We start from the raw sequence: 24,932 nt of genomic DNA, 5'->3' as shown, positions 1-24,932 counted from the left end.
TGGAGGGATAGGATTTAATAAGCTTTGCTTCTTCCTACTCCTTTTGGACATGTGGAACTGTGAACTGATTATGGGATGCACTCAATTGTAATCTGATGCATGTTCAAATGAAATCAAACCATTACCATAATAACACAAGAAAACACTAACAGGAAAATGTATGCTAACTGAGGCAAAATATTGACATAAAATGTAAACACTATCCAAGGTTCCATTGTACTTTTTGTGGTAAGAGATTTGCGTTGTAAGACATAATAAAGGTTAAAGTTAATAAGAACAGAAGTGACAATATTATATTATGACATGTTACAAACGCTAAGCTATTGTTATCATTTATTGTTTCAAACTGCAGTTCATCGATGGCCGTTTGGACCGGTTAAACTCTGGAGAAGGTTTCAGTGACATCTTTGAGGAGGAGATCAACAAAGGCGAATATGCGGGTGAGTTTCCATTTCAGTCTTTCTGTTTTGGGTGGGAAGAAAATGTTCTTTGGAATTGATACAGTTGTGAAAAACAAAGTAAAGTTTTTCACATGACAGCAGGTTTGACATATTATATTAACCTATAACTTATATATAATAATATGTTGTACTAGAACAGGGGTGAGCAAACTTTTTGACTCGCATTGAGTTAACAAAATTGTGCGGGGGGCCAGAACATATATTTAACACACATGATTTTACGCTTATAATTTTAATAATTTTAATAATTTTAATAATTTTAATAATTTTAATAATTTTAATAATTTTAATAATTTTAATAATTTTAATAATTTTAATAATTTTAATAATTTTAATAATTTTAATAATTTTAATAATTTTAATAATTTTAATAATTTTAATAATTCTAATATTTTTATTATTTTTATTATTTTTAAGAATTTTAAGAATTTTAAGAATTTTAAGAATTTTAAGAATTTTAAGAATTTTAAGAATTTTAAGAATTTTAAGAATTTTAAGAATTTTAAGAATTTTTACGCTTATAATTTTACGCCTTGAATTATTTGTCTAATTTTATATAATATCAGCTATATGTTTTCATTTCTCCTTTTTTCAGGAGCACTTTAAACATCAGATACATCAAACTACGATTTTTTTTTTTTTTTTACTGAATAAGACATCCGACTTGAAAGTCATGTTGCCAGCTGGTATGTTAAAAGTTGAAATACTAAAAAGCAATTGGCGGGCCGGATTCAAACGTTTGGTGGGCCGCATGTGGCCCCCGGGCCGTAGTTTGCCCACCCCTGTACTAGAAAGTCGCTATGACCATTTTTCCTGTTATTGTTCAGCATACAAGACTTTTTCTTATTGCAATTCTCTCCACAGGAAGTGACAAATCCTACCACCAGTGGCTAAACACTGTGAAGGTTAGTTCAATGTTTTATCATTTTACCACACAGAAATAGCCCTGTCTGCAAACAAAGTTATTACATATTATTTACATTTTTTAGTGTGTGCCGCTCTCCTCCCTTCATGTAACCTTGATCAATCCTCATTGAAGTACTTTCTTGGTCATGTTGTTAACACAACTACGTTTCAAAGACACAGTACTACTATCAACTTTGCTGTTTTTTTCCCCTCAAATATTTCAACTTTCTTCATAAGAAATCTTTCTGAATTTTCCCTCTAATATATCTAATATTTCCTCTAATATTAAAATTAATATTGTGACTTTTATTTGCTCAGTGTAATTTTCCAAGGCTTTTATTTTATTTATTTTATTTATTTATTTATTTATTTATTTATTTATTTATTTATTTATTTATTTATTTATTTATTTATTTATTTATTTATTTATTATTTATTATTTATTATTTTATAAAAAAGTTATTATTATTATTATTATTATTATTATTATTATATAATATTTCAACTCTGTGCTACTAAAATGACATTATTTTTCTCTTAACATTCCGAGTTTATTCTCGTAAAATTGTGACTCTTTTGTCTTAATATTTTGGCTTTATTCAGATAAAATATATTTTTTTTCCCCCATATTCCAACTATTTCAACTTTCTTCTTGTAAATGTTATATTTATTTGTTTATTTGTTCTATTTATCTATTTTATAATTATGACTTTTTCCCCAATATTTAGAATTTTTTTCTCGTACACATTTTTTAAAAATGTGTCATATTTCAACTTTATGCAAATAAAATGATATTTTTTCCTCATAATATTATGAGGTTATTTTTTGTAAAATTATGGTTAAAATGTGTCATATTTTAACTTTATGCAAATAAAATGCTATTTTTTCCTCATAATATTATGAGGTTATTTTTTGTAAAATGATGGTTAAAATGTGTCATATTTTAACTTTATGCAAATAAAATGCTACTTTTTTCCTCATAATATTATGAGGTTATTTTTGTAAAATTATGGTTAAAATGTGTCATATTTTAACTTTATGCAAATAAAATGCTACTTTTATCCTCATAATATTATGAGGTTATTTTTGTAAAATTATGGTTAAAATGTGTCATATTTTAATTTTATGCAAATAAAATGCTACTTTTTTCCTCATAATATTATGAGGTTATTTTTGTAAAATTATGGTTAAAATGTGTCATATTTTAATTTTATGCAAATAAAATGCTACTTTTTTCCTCATAATATTATGAGGTTATTTTTGTAAAATTATGGTTAAAATGTGTCATATTTTAACTTTATGCAAATAAAATGCTACTTTTATCCTCATAATATTATGAGGTTATTTTTGTAAAATGATGGTTAAAATGTGTCATATTTTAATTTTATGCAAATAAAATGCTACTTTTATCCTCATAATATTATGAGGTTATTTTTGTAAAATGATGGTTAAAATGTGTCATATTTTAACTTTATGCAAATAAAATGATATTTTTCCTCATAATATTATGAGGTTATTTTTGTAAAATTATGGTTAAAATGTGTCATATTTTAACTTTATGCAAATAAAATGCTATTTTTTCCTCAGAATATTATGAGGTTATTTTTGCAAAATTATGGTTAAAATGTGTCATATTTTAACTTCATGCAAATAAAATGCTATTTTTTCCTCATAATATTATGAGGTTATTTTTGTAAACTTATGGTTAAAATGTGTCATATTTTAACTTTATGCAAATAAAATGCTATTTTTTCTTCATAATATTATGAGGTTATTTTTGTAAAATTATGGTTAAAATGTGTCATATTTTAACTTCATGCAAATAAAATGCTATTTTTTCTTCATAATATTATGAGGTTATTTTTTGTAAAATTATGGTTAAAATGTGTCATATTTTAACTTCATGCAAATAAAATGCCACTTTTTTCCTCATAATATTATGAGGTTATTTTTGTAAAATTATGGTTAAAATGTGTCATATTTTAACTTTATGCAAATAAAATGCTATTTTTTCCTCATAATATTATGAGGTTATTTTTGTAAAATGATGGTTAAAATGTGTCATATTTTAACTTTATGCAAATAAAATGATATTTTTCCTCATAATATTATGAGGTTATTTTTGTAAAATTATGGTTAAAATGTGTCATGTTTTAACTTTATGCAAATAAAATGCTATTTTTTCTTCATAATATTATGAGGTTATTTTTTGTAAAATGATGGTTAAAATGTGTCATATTTTAACTTTATGCAAATAAAATGCTACTTTTTCCTCATAATATTATGAGTTTATTTTTGTAAAAGTATGGCTTTCTCGTTAGATTCCCACTTTGTCTCCTAATATTTTGACTTTATTCTTGTAAAATTGACCGTGAGATGTTTATTTCCCCAATATTTAGACTTTTTTCTTGTAATACTTCTCGTAAAACTTTGTCCCTGACAAATTTTCCAAAATACTACTTTATTTGTTTTTCATAATAGTACACATTTTTTAAAAAATGTGTCACATTTCAACTTTATGCAAATAAAATGCTATTTTTCCTCATAATATTATGAGGTTATTTTTATAAAATGATGACTTTCTTGTTCGATTCCCACTTTGTCTCCTAATATTTTGACTTTATTCTTGTAAAATGACCGTATTCTATTACTTGTGTGTTGTAAATATTCCCTGACAGAAAGGAAGCGGGGCTATCTTGAACTCTGTGAAGACCAAGGCAAACCCAGCCATGAAGACTGTTTACAAATTTGTGAGTACAACCCAAAAAAAAAAACTATGCTTGCTATGACTTGGACAGGAACTTATGCTTCATCGGCAGGCCAAGGACCATGCCAAAATGGGTATCAAGGAAGTCAAGAGCCGGCTAAAGCAGAAGGTCAGTGACTGATCAAACTAAATGAGCAAGTGGCATTTAGTGTTTTTCACAATTAGTCCATGTCCTTGCTTCTCTACCGCAGGAGCACCCAGATATCGGACCAGGAATGGTTGTTGGTGATAATGACAAGAGTGAGGGAGCACCACCGACATGGGATGAGCATAGACTCAATTGGCATTTTGGACTGGTGAGAATTTTCACATTGACACTTCAAAACATAGAAAATACTTCCTTAAAATGTTGTTTTTCTGCAGCAATAAATATCCAACAGCGTATTTTAGAGATGCAACAAACGGGAAAATGTATGGTTTGATATTTTTTCAATACAAAATGGAGACATTTGGAAACCTTTTCTAAGTGGTATGTTATTGATTCAAAGTAGATTCAAAAGTAGTGTTTGTAAATGCAATATATGTTGTAGGTTGAAATGCTAACTGTAAGCTGCACCTGCTAGCCTATAATTGCATACTTTGGCATGCACAAAATTGCAGCACGTCATTATTCAAGATGACAGTCTGACTCACTGTGTCATCTTACAATCAATGCTAATCTCATAATACAGCAACTTAATACTCAAAAGGTAGACCTAATAAATATAACAAACATGTACTAATATGAATTATTTATGTTAAAAAAAAATGACCATAATCTATTGTGTGAGCAAAGCATTTCATTGTAGGACAAGCAGCGTAGAAAACGGGTGAATAGTGCTGCAGTGCTGCTTCTGTCCACCAAAGAAACCCAGAGGGAGGCTGATGTCAATGCAGCGCTGCAGCGATGAATGCATCTTATCATGATGGAAAAACTTTTAAAAAATCACAGGTTTTTATTTAAAACTCCTATTGTTACATGTTTGTATCTTTATCTTTATTATACATTTTTGAGTGTTAAGTTGCTGTGTCATGAGTTTAATGTTCTTTGTAAATTGGCACTGAGTGAGACTGTTATATTGTTATGCTGTTACATATTATGACCCCCTGCGATTTCCAATGGGTTAACAAGCTCATTGTGAGTTCACCGATAGCTCGTGATTGGCTCCTTCCAAAGAAGGAGTGAGCGTTCCCCATTGCCTTGCATGTGGCACCATATTGAAATAGTTGGTAGTTTTGAAGTAAAGGAGATGTCGCAAGATTAGAATTTGGCCAGAGATTAGCCACACCACAGATAAGCGGCAGGGTTATTCTTAAAGAAAATTTAGGGGAAAAGTAGTGGAAAGCAGGAAGTGAACAAATGTAACAGTTACTGATTGTAAAAGTACCAGATGGAGGGGTAGGATTTAATAAGTGTTTAAAATTTTTAAATAAATTTTAAAATAATTTAAAATAATATTTATATTTATTTTATATTATATATTTTATTTTGTATATATATTTATCATATATAATATATTTTATATATTATATTTTATATGTATTTTATATTTATATTTATTTAATTTAAAAAATAAATATCTTCTTCCTACTCCTTTTGGACATGTGGAACTGTGAACTGATTATGGGATGCACTCAATTGTAATTGTACTTCGATAGAGGTACATTATTAAAAAAAAAAAACCTTAAACTGTATTATGGAAAGCAGGAAGTGAACAAATGTAACAGTTACTGATTGTAAAAGTACCAGATGGAGGGGTAGGATTTAATAAGCTTGCTCCTCCGCAGTGAGACGCGCACCCCGGCGGATGCCTGTCTGTAAATCATGCGACGGAAAAATATATCGGCGAACCCACGCACGTGGCCGATACCGATTCAAGTAAAGAACGCAAATATTGCCCCGATATATCGGCTGATCCTTACATAACACCCGCTACATAAGCAGTCTATTTTCATTCCTGTTCAACTTATTGACATGTGTTTTTTTTTATTCACTTTTACAGACACAGTCACCCATCCTGTTGAAGAGACACACCAGTAACGACAGTCTGGAAAGTTCGGATGACCAGTAAGCCTACTTCAGTTCCGTATAGAGCCGCTATAGAAAACCACAACCTAAATTGCAGAATATCTTATACTTAATAAAAAGCCTTTGAAGTGCAGTTTGAATTTGCGCTTGTGCAAAATAAGACCATGTGCTAGCATAAAACAAGTTTCTGGACCATTTAAGGACAAAAACCATAGCAGGTTCTCAATAATAACTCCAGCTGAGTTCAATTTCTGACTTTACTTTGGAGCTTGCTAAAACCGAACCCACAGAAATAAGACCTATCAGTACCCACGTTTACATGAGTTTTTCTCTTTCCGAATGGAATTGAAATTAGTTTGGATCAAAAACAAACTTATGAATGAAGTATAGAAGGGTTTAGATTCTGTTCCAAGGAAATACAGTTGGAATGGGTGCAGATTCTGGAAGACCTAGAAAGCATTGTGTGTGGGTTATTATGTGTAGCTGCTCTATAGGAGTCCACAAAATGAGCATGATAGGAATCCTTCATCCACAATCCTTATGATGAACACATTTATTTGACCTTTTTCACAAGAGAAAACGAGTTAGCATGAGCTAGCTAACAATGCACGCCATTGGGAGGTACCTTTTGGACTACGAAACTCAAACAATAGCCATGTTTACACGTTTTTTTCTTTCCGAATGACCTTTCCGAAAACACGGTATACATGGAAAGGAATATTCCAATCTCTTGTCTAAATGCGGCGCTATAATCAAACAGAATAGTCAATGGGGCATGCCCAGTAAAACGTAAACATCAACATTACGTGATACCGGCTTTTCCTAGTTTTTCTTCCGTATTGCCAGTTTTTCGTTGGTTTATATAGATATATATATATTTTTTTTATGAATAATGTATAGAAGGGTTTAGATTCTGTTCCAAGGAAATACAGTTGGAATCGGTACAGATTCTGGAAGACCTAGAAAGCATTGTGTGTGGGTTATTATGTGTAGCTGCTCTATAGGAGTCCACAAAATGAGCATGATAGGAATCCTTCATCCACAATCCTTATGATGAACACATTTATTTGACCTTTTTCACAAGAGAAAACGAGTTAGCATGAGCTAGCTAACAATGCACGCCATTGGGAGGTACCTTTTTGACTACGAAACTCAAACAATAGCCACGTTTACACGTTTTTTTCTTTCCGAATGACCTTTCCGAAAACACGATATACATGGAAAGGAATATTCCAATCTCTTGTCTACATGTGGCGTTAAATCAAACAGAATAGTCAATGGGGCATGCCCAGTAAAACGTAAACATCAACATTACGTGATACCGACTTTTCCCAGTTTTTCTTCCGTATTGCCAGTTTTTCGTTGGTTTATATAGATATATATATATTTTTTTTATGAATAATGTATAGAAGGGTTTAGATTCTGTTCCAAGGAAATACAGTTGGAATCGGTACAGATTCTGGAAGACCTAGAAAGCATTGTGTGTGGGTTATTATGTGTAGCTGCTCTATAGGAGTCCACAAAATGAGCATGATAGGAATCCTTCATCCACAATCCTTATGATGAACACATTTATTTGACCTTTTTCACAAGAGAAAACGAGTTAGCATGAGCTAGCTAACAATGCACGCCATTGGGAGGTACCTTTTTGACTATGAAACTCTAACAATAGCCACGTTTACATGAGGAGTTTTTTTCTTTCCGAATGGAATCTTTCTGAATACACGGTATACATGGAAAGGAATATTCCAATCTCTTGTCTAAATGCGGCGCTATAATCAAACAGAATAGTCAATAGGGCATGCCCAGTAAAACGTAAACATCAACATTACGTGATACCGACTTTTCCCAGTTTTTCTTCCGTATTGCCAGTTTTTCGTTGGTTTATATAGATATATATATATTTTTTTTATGAATAATGTATAGAAGGGTTTAGATTCTGTTCCAAGGAAATACAGTTGGAATCGGTACAGATTCTGGAAGACCTAGAAAGCATTGCGTGTGGGTTATTATGTTTAGCTGCTCTATAGGAGTCCACAAAATGAGCATGATAGGAATCCTTCATCCACAATCCTTATGATGAACACATTTATTTCACCTTTTTCACAAGAGAAAACGAGTTAGCATGAGCTAGCTAACAATGCACGCCATTGGGAGGTACCTTTTTGACTATGAAACTCTAACAATAGCCACGTTTACATGAGGAGTTTTTTGGAATTGGAATCTTTCCGAATGACCTTTCCGAAAACTGAAAAAATAATCAAACAGAATAGTCAATGGGGCATGCCCAGTAAAACGTAAACATCAACATTACGTGATACCGACTTTTCCGAGTTTTTCTTCCGTATTGCCGGTTTTTCGTTGGTCCGGTCTTGAAATTGAGTTTGGATCAAAAACAAACTTTCCTTAGCAGTCCAGTGCCGATTGCTCGCCTCCATTTTTAAAAGCGAAGAACGTCTGGATCTGCGTGTTCAAATTCCATCTTGCTAATATTTTATAATGAAACTGGTAACATGTTTTATATAGATATATATTTTCTTTTTATGAATAAAGTATAGAAGGGTTTAGATTCTGTTCCAAGGAAACACAGTTGGACTCGGTGCAGATTCTGGAAGACCTAGGAAGCATTGTGTGTGGGTTATTATGTGTAGCTGCTCTATAGGAGTCCACAAAATGAGCATGATAGGAATCCTTCATCCACAATCCTTATGATGAACACATTTATTTGACCTTTTTCGCAAGAGAAAATGAGTTAGCATGAGCTAGCTAACAATGCACGCCATTGGGAGGTACCTTTTGGACTACGAAACTCAAACAATAGCCACGTTTACACGTTTTTTTCTTTCCGAATGACCTTTCCGAAAACACGGTATACATGGAAAGGAATATTCCAATCTCTTGTCTAAATGCGGCGCTATAATCAAACAGAATAGTCAATGGGGCATGCCCAGTAAAACGTAAACATCAACATTACGTGATACCGACTTTTCCGAGTTTTTCTTCCGTATTGCCAGTTTTTTGTTGGTTTATATAGATATATATTTTCTTTTTATGAATAATGTATAGAAGGGCTTAGATTCTGTTCCAAGGAAATACAGTTGGAATGGGTGCAGATTCTGGAAGACCTAGAAAGCATTGTGTGTGGGTTATTATGTGTAGCTGCTCTATAGGAGTCCACAAAATGAGCATGATAGGAATCCTTCATCCACAATCCTTATGATGAACACATTTATTTGACCTTTTTCACAAGAGAAAACGAGTTAGCATGAGCTAGCTAACAATGCACGCCATTGGGAGGTACCTTTTTGTCTATGAAACTCTAACAATAGCCACGTTTTCATGAGTTTTCTTTCCGAAAACACGATATACATGGAAAGGAATATTCCAATCTCTTGTCTACATGTGCCGCTATAATGAAACAGAACAGTCAATGGGGCATGCCCAGTAAAACGTAAACATCAACATTATGTGATACCGACTTTTTCGAGTTTTTCTTCCGTATTGCCAGTTTTTCGTTGGTTTATATAGATATATATATATATTTTTTATGAATAATGTATAGAAGGGTTTAGATTCTGTTCCAAGGAAACACAGTTGGAATCGGTGCAGATTCTGGAAGACCTAGAAAGCATTGTGTGTGGGTTATTATGTGTAGCTGCTCTATAGGAGTCCACAAAATGAGCATGATAGGAATCCTTCATCCACAATCCTTATGATGAACACATTTATTTGACCTTTTTCACAAGAGAAAACGAGTTAGCATGAGCTAGCTAACAATGCACGCAACAACAACAACAACAATGCACAGTAGGATGCTGCCTCCCAACACATCCACTCATCTTGGCGTCAAAGAGCTCCAGTTTGATGATGCGTCGTATCCTGCAGGTCACAGCCGTACCACTCTCTCAGAGAGGCGGAGTGGATGGAAGAAAGGGATTGTCAGACGGCTCCTCCCAGCCCGCTGAAGGAGAACATCTCCAACGTCAGCTTACTGGCCAATATCTTCAGCTGCCTGGATGAGCACGAGAGCCCAGGATTTCCTCTGGCTAAAAGTCTCGAGGACCTGAGGATTCTGCAAGACTCTGACGCACTTCAAGCCAAGCTCACCTGTGAGGTCAGAGATGTTTTTTTTTTTTTAGATTTCATCAATTTGTCTTTTTTCTAATACAGTATTACCGTATACTGTATATAGGTGCCTGCTATTGCCAATATTACTTTCATAATGTAATATAGTAAAGAATAATGAATAACTATTAGATGCTGTAGTTTATTCTCAAAGAAAATTAATGTGAAAAAAGAATGAAACAAATGTAAACATTAAATATTTTATTTAATCTTTTTCATTTTTCAATAAATAAAAATGATGATTAAAAATATGAATGATATATATTTTATATACATATATTTATATAATTTTGTTTTTGTTAAACTAAAATTTAAAAAATTATGATGAAAATAAAATAAACTACTAGATATTTCATCTATATTTTTCTTTTTTTTATATTTTTATATTAATATATTAATGTTTTTAATGATATATTTATTATAATATTTATTTATATATTTAATATAGTTATTTATGTACAATAAAAATTGTGACAGAAAATACAGTAAATATGAACTATTAATATTTAGTATTTATATTTAAAGTCATTTTTACTTTTTTAAATAAAAATAAAATACAAATAATTGTAAAATATAAAACAAAAATGAAATATATATTTCATATATATTTTAGCATATTTTTATTTAAATAAAAAATCTCATAGTTCATATATATATTTTTGTCATTTTAGGTTTTTATTTAAATAACAATGCTGATTTTAAATAAAATATTAATTATAATAAAAATACTTTACATTTTATAATTGTTATTATTAAAATAATAATAAAAAATAATAAAATAAATAAATAAATACTAATAATAAAAAAATGTAAATATTTTTTACAAATAAAAATGCTGTTAATAGGAAATACTAGATATTTCAACATCATATTTTTATTTAAATATGAAAATGATAAAGATTAGAATAATTTAAATATGAAGTATTGACATTTCATAATGTTTCATCATCATTTTAGGTTTTAAAATAAATAAAACTGGTGATAAAAATCCTATTATTTGTTTGTTATTATTTTTAGGTTTTTATTTCACCAAATTTAAAATCCTGATTATTAAAAAATAAATAAAACTTAACATTTTTTAGGTTTTTATTTAAATAACAATGCTGATTTTAAATAAAATATTAATTATAATAAAATAGTTTACATTTTATAATTGTTTGTATTTTTTAAATAATAATAAAATTAAAATAAATAATAATAAAAAATTAAAAATAGTTTTTACAAATAAAAATGCTGATAATTGGAAATACTTGATATTTTTATCATTTTAATTTTTTTATTTAAATATGAAAATGATAAAGATCAGAATAATTAAAATATGAAGTATTGACATTTCATAATGTTTCATCATCATTTTAGGTTTTAAAATAAATAAAACTGGTGATAAAATTTTTATTTTTTGTTTATTATTTTATTTATTTAAAATAAAAATTTATTAATAAAAAGAATAACTTAGAATTATTAGAACTGTTGTGAATTTTAATTACTGGATAAGTAATTGCCTTCTTGTGATGGCGACATTGAGTTTAATGAGGAAGAGAAAACTCGTTAAAGCCGTGTCATGTGTTGCATTTCCTGTCTGCAGCGAAAGGAGCTGAGTTTCAGTGAATATTCCCAAATGTTTCCGGGCCTGAAGCCGTCCAACCCTTATAACAAGCTGTTGAGTCCCGGACTGGATCAAGTCGACTTTTCCCCTTGCGAGCCTCCTTCCTGCCAAAGACCCCCATCTTCCCAACCCCGCAGCCAGAACAAATACCACAGCAGTAAGAATTCAGACTCCTGCGGCCAAGACATCATCACAATACCTCGTCCTCACGGCAAGAGAAGAGCTGATCTGGGACCTGTGCGTGCACCAATTGTCGGGCAGGCGCCGTGTACACAATTCCATAATGACGCGACAAAAAAAGGTGGCCAGGAATTTCGAAAAGCCCTAACAAAGACCTCAGATGACGTCCAAATGAAGTCTGGGCAGGATGGTGTGGATTTGATAAGCCTTCTGGACCCCCTCAACGACTCAGCACGCAGTAGTTTCATGTCAGGAAGGGGTGACGTGGATATTGAGGTGTTTTCTTGCAAAGCAACCCCTTTCGCACAGAACCTGCCTCCGTTTCAGCCACTTGATGACATATCACCTAATCTCTTCACCCAAGCTACCTGGAGTAAAACGCCGGAACCGCGCCGGCCGCAGCCGTTCCACGCCCTCTCCGGCAGTGCCACCCTCATACCCGGGTACCCGTCCTCATACATTTCGTTGCCTCACTCGTCCACCGCGAATTATGCACTTTCGAGTGCGCTTACGAACTCATCGTCTGTGCCGACTGCGGCACCCAACCCGCTCGCCAGGCCGCGTCACGCCGAAGCGGAAAACCACCACACTCAGGATCTGTTTGGTGACCTGCTCACAATGATTAAACCAGCCGCCCCCCCCCAGAAGACCGTGGAGCAGAAGAGGTGGGAAACATTTGACTGAAGCCTGCACATAAATAATCTCATCCTCTGCTGATTTTGGCACGTTACCCCGTTACCCCGTGTATATTCGGAGTACTCAAGCACTTTTACCCAAGGGTTTGCCCAAGGGCACTTCAACATTGTCATTAAACCCGCAACCTTCAGGTTTGAAAGTGGACACCGCTAACTAATAGAATGACACCAACATCTCAGTCAATTAGAAATTCATTGATATCTGCCATATAAAGCAGGTACCGTTCACATGTTAGTGAGGGTACCCTGCAAAAGTCAGCAGGGGTTCAAATCCCACCATGTTTTGTCTGAATGTTGCCTTTTGATTTCATGACTGCACGAGAGCCATTTTTGAAATATTACAAAACATATCAAATGTTCCTCAAATTCAAACCCAAACTGCAATGAAATGCATGATTGTCTTTTATGAAACGTCTTACAACAAACGACTCCAAGCCCCCCCCCCCCCCCCCCCCCGCACGGAAAATCCATGTGAAATGTGAAAACGTACATTGGAACCTTGGATAGCGTCATTATTCCATCTTTAGCCAAATCCAAATTTCTCATAAGGAATAATAATAAGGCCAAAAATATTAACACAAAACCGTCAAATGATTCAAAAAAGGAATCAAATTAATCACAGTTTTCAAATTAATTAATCATGATTCATCATTATTTGAAACTGTGTAAAATTTGCCAATTTTTATGTATTTTATGCACAGAAAGATACATGACAGGACACAATTTATTATAACTTATAATACATAATTTAATTATATTACAGCTGTCAAATGATTACAAAATTAATCATGATTAATTTAGCATAAGCAACTGCAGTCATGGGAAAAAAAATGATGCTAGCGTCAACTGCTGACGTCATCGTAGACGGGCGATGTAACTTCCAGCTGCGTTTGCCATTAAGCTAATAGCTAACAAAGAAGGACGTTTATGATAAATACATTAAAAACATAAGCAGTGCATTAATAACATGACCGGAGAATGTATACTTGTGGTGTGTACATTTTCAATGTTAACCAAAAAACACGCTAAGCAAGGTTCCTTGTACTCCAATAGGGTTTCCTTTATTTTGGTTCACTTTTTGTCAACACACACTTGCTATCTTATTGACACTCAATAAAGACATTCCTCTGAATTCATACCGCATATTGGTCATTTTCAAACCTTTATAGGTTAAGAACCTACTGCAAAAAAATCTAGTCAAAGATCCTTTATCAGACAAGACTGCTTGGCTGTTTTTAAGGTTCTACTGCCAAAATATCAGTCAAAGATCCTCGACATGAAAGGAACACTTGGCTGTTTGTAAGGACTTGATGTAAAAAGCTAGTCCAAGATCCTCAATATAAGACAAGCACTTCATTGTTTTTAAGGACGTACTACAGAAAATATGCTGGTCAAAGATCCTTACAGAAGTGTTTGCTGTTTTTAAGAACCTACTGCAAAAACTCTAGTCAAAGATCCTTTATCAGACAAGACTGCTTGGCTGTTTTTAAGGTTCTACTGCCAAAATATCAGTCAAAGATCCTCGACATGAAAGGAACACTTGGCTGTTTGTAAGGACTTGATGTAAAAAGCTAGTCCAAGATCCTCAATATAAGACAAGCACTTCATTGTTTTTAAGGACGTACTACAGAAAATATGCTGGTCAAAGATCCTTACAGAAGTGTTTGCTGTTTTTAAGAACCTACTGCAAAAACTCTAGTCAAAGATCCTTTATCAGACAAGACTGCTTGGCTGTTTTTAAGGTTCTACTGCCAAAATATCAGTCAAAGATCCTCGACATGAAAGGAACACTTGGCTGTTTGTAAGGGCTTAATGTAAAAAGCTAGTCCAAGATCCTCAATATAAGACAAGCACTTCATTGTTTTTAAGGACGTACTACAGAAAATATGCTGGTCAAAGATCCTTACAGAAGTATTTGCTTTTTTAAAGAACCTACTGCAAAAAATCTAGTCAAAGATCCTCGGCATGAAAGGAACACTTGGCTGTTTGTAAGAGCTTAATGTCAAAAAGCTAGTCCAAGATCCTTAATAAAAAAAAAGACAAGCACTTAGTTGTTTTTAAGGACGTACTACAGAAAATATGCTGGTCAAAGATCCTCTGTATTACAGAAGTGTTTGCTGTTTTTAAGAACCTACTGCAAAAAATCTAGTCAAAGATCCTTTATCAGACAAGAGTGCTTGGCTGTTTTAAGGTCCTACTGCCAAAATATCAGTCAAAGATCCTCAACATGAAAGGAACATTTGGCTGTTTGTAATGGCTTCATGTAAGAAAGCTAGTCCAAGATCCTCAATATACTAGACGTACTACAGAAAATATGCTGGTAAAAGATCATCTGTATTACAGAAGTGTTTGCTGTTTTTAAGAACCTACTGCAAAAAATCTAGTCAAAGATCCTTCATCAGACAAGAGTGCTTGGCTGTCTTTAAGGTCCTACTGCCAAAATCAGTCAAAGATCCTCGACATGAAAGGAACACTTTGCTGTTCCTTTCATTAAGGGCTGAATGTAAAAAAGCTAGTCCAAGATCCTCAATATAAGACAAGCACTTAGTTGGTTTTAAGGACGTACTACAGAAAATATGCTGGTCAAAGATCCTTACAGAAGTGTTTGCTGTTTTTAAGAACCTACTGCAAAAAAATATATAGTCAAAGATCCTCTATCAGACAAGAGTGTTTGGCTGTCTTTAAGGTCCTACTGCCAAAATATCAGTCAAAGATCCTCGACATGAAAGGAACACTTGGCTGTTTGTAAGGGCTTAATGTCAAAAAGCTAGTCCAAGATCCTCAATATAAGACAAGCACTTAGTTGTTTTTAAGGACATACTACAGAAAATATGCTGGTCAAAGATCCTCTGTATTACAGAAGTGTTTGCTGTTTTTAAGAACCTACTGCAAAAAATCTAGTCAAAGATCCTTCATCAGACAAGAGTGCTTGGCTGTCTTTAAGGTCCTACTGCCAAAATATCAGTCAAAGATCCTCAACTTGAAAGGAACACTTTGCTGTTCCTTTCATTAAGGGCTGAATGTAAAAAAGCTAGTCCAAGATCCTCAATATAAGACGAGCACTTAATTGTTTTTAAGGACGTACTACAGAAAATATGCTGGTCAAAGATCCTCTGTATCATAGAAGTGTTTGCTGTTTTTAAGAACCTACTGCAAAAAAATCTAGTCAAAGATCCTCTATCAGACAAGAGTGCTTGGCTGTCATTAAGGTCTTACTGCCAAAATATCAGTCAAAGATCCTCGACATGAAAGGAACATTTGGCTCTTTATAAGGGCTTCATGTAAAAAAGCTAGTCCAAGATCCTCAATATAAGACAAGCACTTTGTTGTTTTTAAGGACTTACTACAGAAAATATGCTGGTCAAAGATCCTCTGTATGACAGAAATGTTTGCCGTTTTTAAGGTCTGACTGCTTGTCCCTGTTGCTAAAATGCCAGTCAAAGATCCTCAATATAACAGAAGCACATTTTTAAAGACTTACTTCAAAAAAGCCAGTCAAAGATCCTCTGTAAAGACAGGAGCGCTTTGCTGTTTTTAAGGTCCGACTGCAAGAATGCTTGTCAAAGATCCTCCATAGTCCATATGACGAATGCATGATGACTGTTTTTAAGGCCCTATTGTGAAAATGCCAGTCAAAGATCCTCAATATAACAGAAGCACATTTTTAAAGACTTACTTCAAAAAGCCAGTCAAAGATCCTCTGTAAAGACAGGAGCGCTTTGCTGTTTTTAAGGTCCAACTGCAAGAATGCTTGTCAAAGATCCTCCCTAGTCCATATGACGAATGCATGACTGTTTTTAAGGCCCTATTGCTAAAATGCCAGTCAAAGATCCTCTGTAAAGACAGGAGCGCTTTGCTGTTTGTAAGGTCCGACTGCAAGAATGCTTGTCAAAGATCCCCCATAGTCCATATGACGAATGCGTGACTGTTTTTAAGGCCCTATTGTGAAAATTCCAGTCAAAGATCCTCAATATAACAGAAGCACATTTTTAAAGGCTTACTTAAAAAAAGCCAGTCAAAGATCCTCTGTAAAGACAGGAGCGCTTTGCTGTTTATAAGGTCGGACTGCAAGAATACTTGTCAAAGATCCTCCATAGTCCATATGACGAATGCATGACTGTTTTTAAGGCCCTATTGTGAAAATGCCAGTCAAAGATCCTCAATATAACAGAAGCACATTTTTAAAGACTTACTTCACAAAAGCCAGTCAAAGATACTCTGTAAAGACAGGAGCGCTTTGCTGTTTTTAAGGTCCAACTGCAAGAATGCTTGTCAAAGATCCTCCATAGTCCATATGATGAATTCATGACTGTTTTTAAGGCCCTATTGTGAAAATGCCAGTCAAAGATCTTCAATATAACAGAAGCACTCTGTCGTTTTTAAAGACTTACTTCAAAAAAGCCAGTCAAAGATCCTCTGTAAAGACAGGAGCACTTTGCTGTTTTTAAGGTCCGACTGCAAGAATGCTTGTCAAAGATCCTCCATAGTCCATATGACGAATGCATGACTGTTTTTAAGGCCAGTTTTTATTGCGAAAATGCCAGTCAAAGATCCTCAAAATAACAGAATCTTTTGATTAATCAAAAGATTAATCAAAAGATTAATATGACTGTTTTTAAGGACCTATTGCAAAAAAGCCAGTGAAAGATCCTCTGTGAGAAAGGAGTGCTGTTTTTAGGGGCGTATTGCAAAAAATATGCTGGTCAAAGATCCACTACATGACAAGACTGCTCAGGGGTTTTTAGGAATCTGACGCATAAATGTTACTCTGCAAAGTTTTGAAATGAAGTCGCAGGCCGGTCTGATGTGGCCGAAGGGCCGCCTTTCTGGGAGCAGTGACGATCTGGTCAACCTCAACACCAGGAAGACCAAAGATATCGTGGATTTTCTGGAGGTGGAGGACCACACCACCCGCATGCTTGACCATCAACAGGGAGGTGGAGGGCTGGACTGTAAACACCAATCATATTGTAAAAAAAAGGGTGCTTTTTTGCAGTTGCACTGTAATAAGACCCGCTTACTTGTAGGCATACAGGGACTGCAGATAAGCCCAGACGTCTGTATTAGGTATTGTTGTCAGGAATAAACAATATGGTTCTCATTCTATAATTTGGTTCTTTAAGACTCCCTTTTCCTCTATTCGAAACCCACTTAGAGTCCTCAGGGGCAGGATTTCTACACGGTGCCCACGCTTGGGACCCGTAACACGGACACCCTTTGTTAATAAACATTTTTTTTTCCATTTTGTTTTTTGTTTTTGTTTTTGTTTTCTTGACACTACAGCTTCCAAATTTGCAGCATGTCCTTGGCATGTCCACCTAGATATGTCTACTGAATGTTTGGCTCAAAAGGGAGCGTCACAAAGCCCAAAACGCCACTAAACCCTGAGGTACCAAATGAACAGGGTTGTATCAGGTTATCATCTTGCATATGAAGGCAAGTTTATTTCCACAGCACAATTCATCCCCAAGGTCATTCAAAGTGCTTCACAGAAAAGAAAGGTGAAATCACTTCATAAAATGATTCCATAAAAACAAAATCAGTTTAAAATCATTACAGAAAATTCCATAAATCATTTCATAGAACAAAAGAAAAATGAACAGCGCAGATGAAATACTTTCAGTTGTTATGCAGAGTTGAATAGAAGTGTTGGAGCGTTCAAGTGTTTTCGGCTTGGATTTTAGTTAGAAATGCACATTTATTTTCAAAATGTGTGAATTTATTATTATTTAATAATTGTGTGAGTTTTATCTCAATTTTTTATTTTTCTTATTTTGTTTAGTCTATTTTCATCGCTTTCCTTGTATGTGCTTTATTTTGTCCTTTCACTTTTGCTCCTCCCGGGCTTCCGTAGTTGCCCCCATCTTTGGTAGCACTCCCTCTCTTTACCACACAACATGGCTGGCATTGATGAGGGTAAGTTCAGTTAAGGAGCTGCAGACAAAATGTGTTGTTTAGTTTAAGATTCAGTCATGTGTGTTGTGTATATTGTTTTTATGTCGATATATTTGTCATTTCGAGTGGTTTTATGTTATTTTGATGATTGGTTTTAGTAAAAAGGGCCTCGTTTCATATACACTTCTGGCGGGATTTGCGTTACACTAGCAAATGCCCGTCGTGGTTTTTGTTACATTGTGTAATTTATGTTCCGTCTGTGTAGGGTGTAGAAGTGGAGAGGAAAATAACTTTATTTCCATTCTTTTGTTCTTCATGTATGTGTTTTTAATTTTTTGTAATAATACTTTTTGTGCGTCACGTGTCATTAATCACTCTTTCCGCTTCTCTCCCCCACTCCGTTACTTATGTTGGCCACTAGTTGGCAGTGTTGTGCAACATTGTAAATATAAAATCTGTGTTTATTACCATTAAAACAAGTACTTCCTCTTTTTGCCACACAACGTGGTTGGCATTGATGAGGGGTGCAGAAATGGAGAGGAAAATAACTTTATTTTCATTCTTTTGTTCTTCAGGTATTTTAATTTTTTTGTAATCATAATACTTTTTGTGCGTCACGTGTCATTAATCACTCCTTCCGCTTCTCTCCCCTACTCTGTTACTTATATTGGCCACTAGTTGGCAGTGTTGTGCAACATTGTAAATATAAATCTGTCTTTATTACCATTAAAACAAGTACTTCCTCTTTTTGCCACACAACGTGGTTGGCATTGATGGGGGCAGAAATGGAGAGGAAAATAACTTTATTTTCATTCTTTTGTTCTTCAGAGACCTAACAAGGCCGTTACATACGCTAACATCAAGCATGGCGAGTCAGGCCATCTCTCCCAGACGCGGACCCAGCCCCACCACAAAGATTGTAAAAACTTACATATTGGGGTCTACTTGAACGCCAGGACCTGGACACACACACAGGAACAGTATTGTACATTAAGTTCTGTATGGAAGCTGTGTCTGTAGAATTGGCATCCGGGTTTTTTCCTAACCGGAAACTCTGGATGACCAGCCAGCCACCTCGCCAGCAGTCGATCCTGGGGTTTCTGATGTCAATGTGACACCAGGAAATTTTGTTTTTTCATTTTTGGTTCTAATCATGTCTACTGTACTGTGGCGTGTACTTGTGCATAATGTTGACGGTACGATTGATTGTCGATGTGGGTCAGATGAGTCTTTCCTCAGGTGGAACTTTGAGCATTCTGTCCATGGCCAAGCGAGCCCCTGCCAGTTCCTCGGCGCTGGGACTGTACGCCCCCTCCGACTGGCGCTTCTTTCTCGTCGTTCGTATCATGAAGCCCAAAGCGGGGATGAAAACGAGGACGCAGAAGGACAACAGGGGGAGCGCCACTGCCAGCCAGGAGACCTCTTCTGCACGCGCTTGTTGCTGGGAAGTAAAGGCAAGCCACAAAAGGAGACGTGAGTGAGGAATCAAACGTGGCGTGTTGGGTGAGTATGCTGTTTATGCCTGTGTTCACCCTACCTTTAAAAACCATTCCAGGAAAGTGTTAAATAACTTTACAAAAGCGGCATTCACTGAATATAATGCAATAATTCATATATAGTATATATTTTTGTTACAGTTCGATTAGCGCTATCTTGCTATATCGCTTTTTCCCCCTGACATTAATTACATTTTTAATGATCGCTATTACTGGGTATTTTATTGGTGAAAACATATTGCAATACAGGGCTGCACGGTGGAGGAGTGGTTACCGTGAAGGCCTCACAGGTAGGAGACCCGAGTTCAATTCCTCCCTCGGCCATCGGGATGTTCTCCTCGTGCATGCGTGTGTTTTCTCTCTTCCAAAAACATGCTAGGTTAATTAGCGACTCCAAATTGTCCATAGGTATGAATGTGAGTGTGAATGGTTGTTTGTCTATATGTGCCCTGTGATTGGCTGGCCACCAGTCCAGGGTGTACCCCGCCTCTCGCCAGAAGACAGCTGGGATAGGCTCCAGCACCCCCGCGACCCTCGTGAGGAAAAAGCGGTAGAAAATGAATGAATGAATGACAGACACATTAGCTTACATTACATTACCTTAACACATGCAGTGTTAAGGTAATGTAATGTAAGCTAATGGCATGTCCAACATGAGTGGAAAAAAAAGATCTCCCATTCAGTGTGGAAGTGGTATGTTTTTGGCTTCTTAAATTTATAGAAAATACATTTGAGGCATTTGGTTCACACGCTAGCTCACTAGCTTGTTAGCTTGCTAGCTAGCGGCCGTCTCGAGTCCAAAAAATGCAATGTGTTGTAAATAATAACTAATATAAGTGTATAGGGATGGTTTCATGTCTGCAGGAATGTAATAATGTTGTAAAAAATATATTTAGAAAGTCGTAAAAGGTTTTCTAAGCTGGCCTGGAGGACTTTCCACAGCCAGGATAACAGGAAGTATGGAGTACTTACATTGATGTCACACACGGAACCGCTGTAGCCAGGCGGGCATTGACACACAAACATGTTGAACCGATCCAAACAAGAACCGCCATGCCGACAGGGATTGGAGTTGCACTCATTGATCTCCATTTCACAGCTGGAACACAAAACGTGTACGATGTCAAGGGAGTTGGGAGCACAAACAGCAAGAAAAGCATTAGTAAGACACTTAGCTGTCATGAATTAAGGTCCAATTGCAGACCCATGTGACACATATATGGCCTCTGGTGAGGTCATTGAAGTTATTGAAACGTACCTTTTGCCTTCAAAGCCCGGCATGCATGTGCAGTTAGCACCCCAGAGCCCGTCGTTGCAGATCCCATCATTTGCACAAAGTACATCTTTACCACACTTTAGCGGCGGATAGTCCCACCTATTGGAAAAGTTAGCATCATTACTATTTAAAAAGCCATAGCATTTCAGTATGTGGAATCAAACTATGGGATGGATTGAGTAAGGACCTCAAACAATGCACAACGATGAGCCAATTCAAGAAACAATACAAGCAGTTGATGTTTGCTAAATACAAGGATGAAGAGTCTTGAACCAGTCATTTATTCATTCATTTTCTACCGCTTTTTCTCACGAGGGTCGCGGGGGTGCTGGAGCCTATCCCAGCTGTCTTCGGGCGAGAGGCGGGGTACACCCTGGACCCCTGGACTGGTCACAACCATTCACACTCACATTCATACCTATGGACAATTTGGAGTCGCTAATTAACCTAGCATGTTTTTGGAATGTGGGAGGAAACCGGAGTACCCGGAGAAAACCCACGCATGCACGGGGAGAACATGCAAACTCCACACAGAGATGGCCGAGGGTGGGATCATTTAATTTAAATTTTTTAATTTAATTTTTTTAATTTAAATTTTATTTAATTAATATTTTATTCAATTAATACTTTATTTAATTAATATTTTAATTTGAATTTTATTTAATTATTTTAATAATTATTATTTTAAATTTAAATTTGCTGTGTGGCCTGCGCTCTAACCAGTCCACCGTGCAGCCATTTGTAATAAAAAAATTCATTCATTCATTCATTTTCTACCGCTTATCCTCCCGAGGGTCGCGGGAAGTGCTGGAGCCTATCCCAGCTGTCTTTGGGCGAGAGGCGGGGCACACTCTGGACTGGTGGTCAGCCAATCACAGGGCACATATAGACAAACAACCATTCACACTCACATTCATACCTATGGACAATTTGGAGTCGCTAATTAACCTAGCATGTTTTTGGAATGTGGGAGGAAACCGGAGTACCCGGAGAAAACCCACGCATGCACGGGGAGAACATGCAAACTCCACACAGAGATGGCCGAGGGTGGGGATAGACAAAACAAGAAGCCAAAAAGTTACCACTTCCACACAAAATAGGAGGAGAACTCATTCATTCATTTTCTACCGCTTATCCTCTCACGAGGGTCGCGGGGGTGCTGGAGCCTATCCCAGCTGTCTTCGGGCGAGAGGCGGGGTACACCCTGGACTGGTGGCCAGTCAATCACGGGGCACATATAGACAAACAACCATTCACACTCACATTCATACCTATGGACAATTTGGAGTCGCTAATTAACCTAGCATGTTTTTGGAATGTGGGAGGAAACCGGAGTACCCGGAGAAAACCCACGCATGCACGGGGAGAACATGCAAACTCCACACAGAGATGGCCGAGGGTGGAATTGAACCCAGGTCTCCTAGCTGTGCGTTAACCACTCGAACGCCGTGCTGCTCCCCTCTAAACATAACACCCCTATAGTCACCTTTGCGCCTGCATTACCCAATACAGTACATAAATTACATGAAATATAGACATTGTATTGTTCTTTATATACGTACTTCCTGTTGAGTACAGTACTTACTGTGGAGGCTCCTGTCTCATCAAGGTAACAGCATCTTTTTTGACTAATAATAGGTCATACTTGACCACCAAACCAAACATTTAATATAAATAAAACGTGATAGAGGCTCGCTACGAAACTACTATTGGCGAGGGATCAAACGCGTACTCACTGGCATCGTGGGCCGCTGTAACCATTGGGGCATATACAGGTGTACATGTTGGGTCCGTCTTGACAGATGGCGCCATGTTGGCAAGCGTGATGCTCGCACTCGTCCACGTCCACGTCGCAGAGTGCGCCTGCATATCCCGGGTGGCAGCGGCACTCGAACCCAGCCAAGTAGTCCTTACACCGGCCATTAAAACAAGGCCCAGACGCACAATCATCCGCGTCGACATCACATAGTTCCCCCTCCCAGCCCACGTCACACTCGCAGAAAACCTTATTAAAGACGTCGTTACAAGTGGCTCCGTTTAGGCAAGGGTTGGCGTTACAAACGGGGGCACTGCGACAACCCAGGCTGATTCTTTGCGTTCCCGAAAAGCGGAACTGAGCCACCTGTGGGGGGTCGTAGTCGTCCACAAAAGGAAGATACACCCCTCCGACCCTGATTGCACCCAAGCATCCGGTGAAGCTCTCGGCTAAGGTTAGCACCGCGCCTCTATCATTGAGGAAGTGTAAACTTCCTGTTCCGTGCGGCAGGCTACTAGCATCGATGATTCCGTCCACGGTGATCGTCCAGGGGGATGATTTTTGGTCTCTCTTCGCCATCGTCACGTTTACTCGATGCCACCTCCCATCAGCCACTTTACGCTCGCCTGTAAAAGTCAGCGTCTCGGCTCCGTCGGCGATGTGGATCTCAACCCAAACAGACGAGTCCAGCAGACCCACCGTCAGCTGGTCGGAACCCCGGGTGGCTCTCAGGAGAACCGCATTCTCGGAACGGGTCCTTAACTCCACGTATATTAAAGACACGGGTTCAACCAGGGAACCTCCAGTACTGAATTGTGCAGGACTGTTGTCAAACGTTGCGTTGTGCAGACCTAGGAATAAGGAACAGTCGTTATGGGGGGACGTCATTGGCGAACAAAGCAGCCATTTGATTAGGGACCCACCCTTCATCCTTCACCCATAGCGTGTGAAAAACGGTGGAAGGTTGTTTTGCCACAAGGCAGGCAAATGACCAAGTGGTACGGAGTATGGTCATTCACCAGCCACGCCCGGCAACAACACCGCCATGTGCCGCCCCCCCCCCCCCCCCCCCCCCCCCCGACAGTCTGACAGTAACAACACTGTGATACTTACATTCATAGCCGTCAGAAAGATCCATGCAATGGCCGCCATTCAAGCAAGGATCACTGACACACCAAACTTGAGTTTGACAAGTGAGTCCCGTGTAGTCGTGCGGACAAGAACACGTGAAATCGTTGAACGTCACCGTGCATTCGCCTCCATTCTGACAAGGGCTCCCCTGTTGAGGACAGCAAGTGACAAAGAAATTAGCGGCGGATATCAAAAACATGTTTTTTGAGGAATACCTGGAATATGAAATGCTAACAATTTTTCATTACGAAGATATTTCAAGAAAACAACCTGACCGGGTCATTTTTGACCCACTTATGCATTTAAGGGTTAATTACATTTTTAATGATCGCTATTACAAGGTTTTTTATTGGTGAAAACATATTGCAATACAGGGCTGCATGGCGCTGAGTGGGACCAATCACAGCGGAGTGGCCGTAGGTTAGGGTGCATCAAATTTGAATGGGAAATTTGAATTTCATAATATCAATTAGACTGGCATCCCATTTTTTTCTCATGAACATAAAAATGTCTTTTGCAAAGTTTTGAGGAAATCCATTGAGATTTAGGGGTGCCACCTCACACATAAACTTTTGTAAAATTTCGGAAAATGGGCAATTTCTAGTCTAATTGCCAAAAAGTTGACCTGGA

At 36.6% G+C, this 24,932-nt stretch overlaps 2 protein-coding genes and 1 long non-coding RNA gene across 4 annotated transcripts in view; 2 read left to right on the top strand and 1 right to left on the bottom strand.

Moving 5' to 3' along the window:
• LOC131107285 (DENN domain-containing protein 1A-like) overlaps nt 1-13,951 on the top strand; it is a 36,112-nt gene extending 22,161 nt beyond the window's left edge. The window contains exons 14-21 of one of the 2 annotated variants that reach the window (XM_058057168.1): nt 353-440; nt 1,326-1,366; nt 4,046-4,117; nt 4,187-4,243; nt 4,326-4,430; nt 6,117-6,181; nt 10,028-10,256; nt 11,853-13,951. In XM_058057168.1, the coding sequence (XP_057913151.1) occupies nt 353-440; nt 1,326-1,366; nt 4,046-4,117; nt 4,187-4,243; nt 4,326-4,430; nt 6,117-6,181; nt 10,028-10,256; nt 11,853-12,737 (1,542 nt within the window). In that variant the 3' untranslated portion in view covers nt 12,738-13,951. The remainder of the gene's footprint in view (nt 1-352; nt 441-1,325; nt 1,367-4,045; nt 4,118-4,186; nt 4,244-4,325; nt 4,431-6,116; nt 6,182-10,027; nt 10,257-11,852) is intronic. The other variant, XM_058057167.1, reaches the window with a different exon arrangement.
• Nucleotides 13,952-18,623: 4,672 nt separating this feature from the next.
• LOC131106926 (uncharacterized) overlaps nt 18,624-24,932 on the top strand; it is a 17,754-nt gene continuing 11,445 nt past the window's right edge. The window contains exons 1-2 of the long non-coding RNA XR_009120167.1: nt 18,624-18,664; nt 19,472-20,146. This is a non-coding gene — a long non-coding RNA (uncharacterized LOC131106926). The remainder of the gene's footprint in view (nt 18,665-19,471; nt 20,147-24,932) is intronic.
• Nucleotides 19,430-24,932, bottom strand: part of crb2a (crumbs cell polarity complex component 2a) — a 27,404-nt gene continuing 21,901 nt past the window's right edge. The window contains exons 9-13 of the mRNA XM_058056472.1: nt 24,285-24,450; nt 23,152-24,022; nt 21,398-21,514; nt 21,112-21,238; nt 19,430-20,084 (exon numbers count right to left, since the gene is read on the bottom strand). Coding sequence (XP_057912455.1) covers nt 19,863-20,084; nt 21,112-21,238; nt 21,398-21,514; nt 23,152-24,022; nt 24,285-24,450 — 1,503 coding nt within the window. The 3' untranslated portion in view covers nt 19,430-19,862. The remainder of the gene's footprint in view (nt 20,085-21,111; nt 21,239-21,397; nt 21,515-23,151; nt 24,023-24,284; nt 24,451-24,932) is intronic.

The sequence above is a fragment of the Doryrhamphus excisus genome, chromosome 19 (genome assembly GCF_030265055.1).
Source record: "Doryrhamphus excisus isolate RoL2022-K1 chromosome 19, RoL_Dexc_1.0, whole genome shotgun sequence".
In the NCBI taxonomy this organism is placed as follows: Eukaryota; Metazoa; Chordata; class Actinopteri; order Syngnathiformes; family Syngnathidae; genus Doryrhamphus; species Doryrhamphus excisus.
The sequence above is the reverse complement of the archived record's forward strand: the minus strand, read 5'-3'. Positions and strand labels throughout refer to the sequence as shown.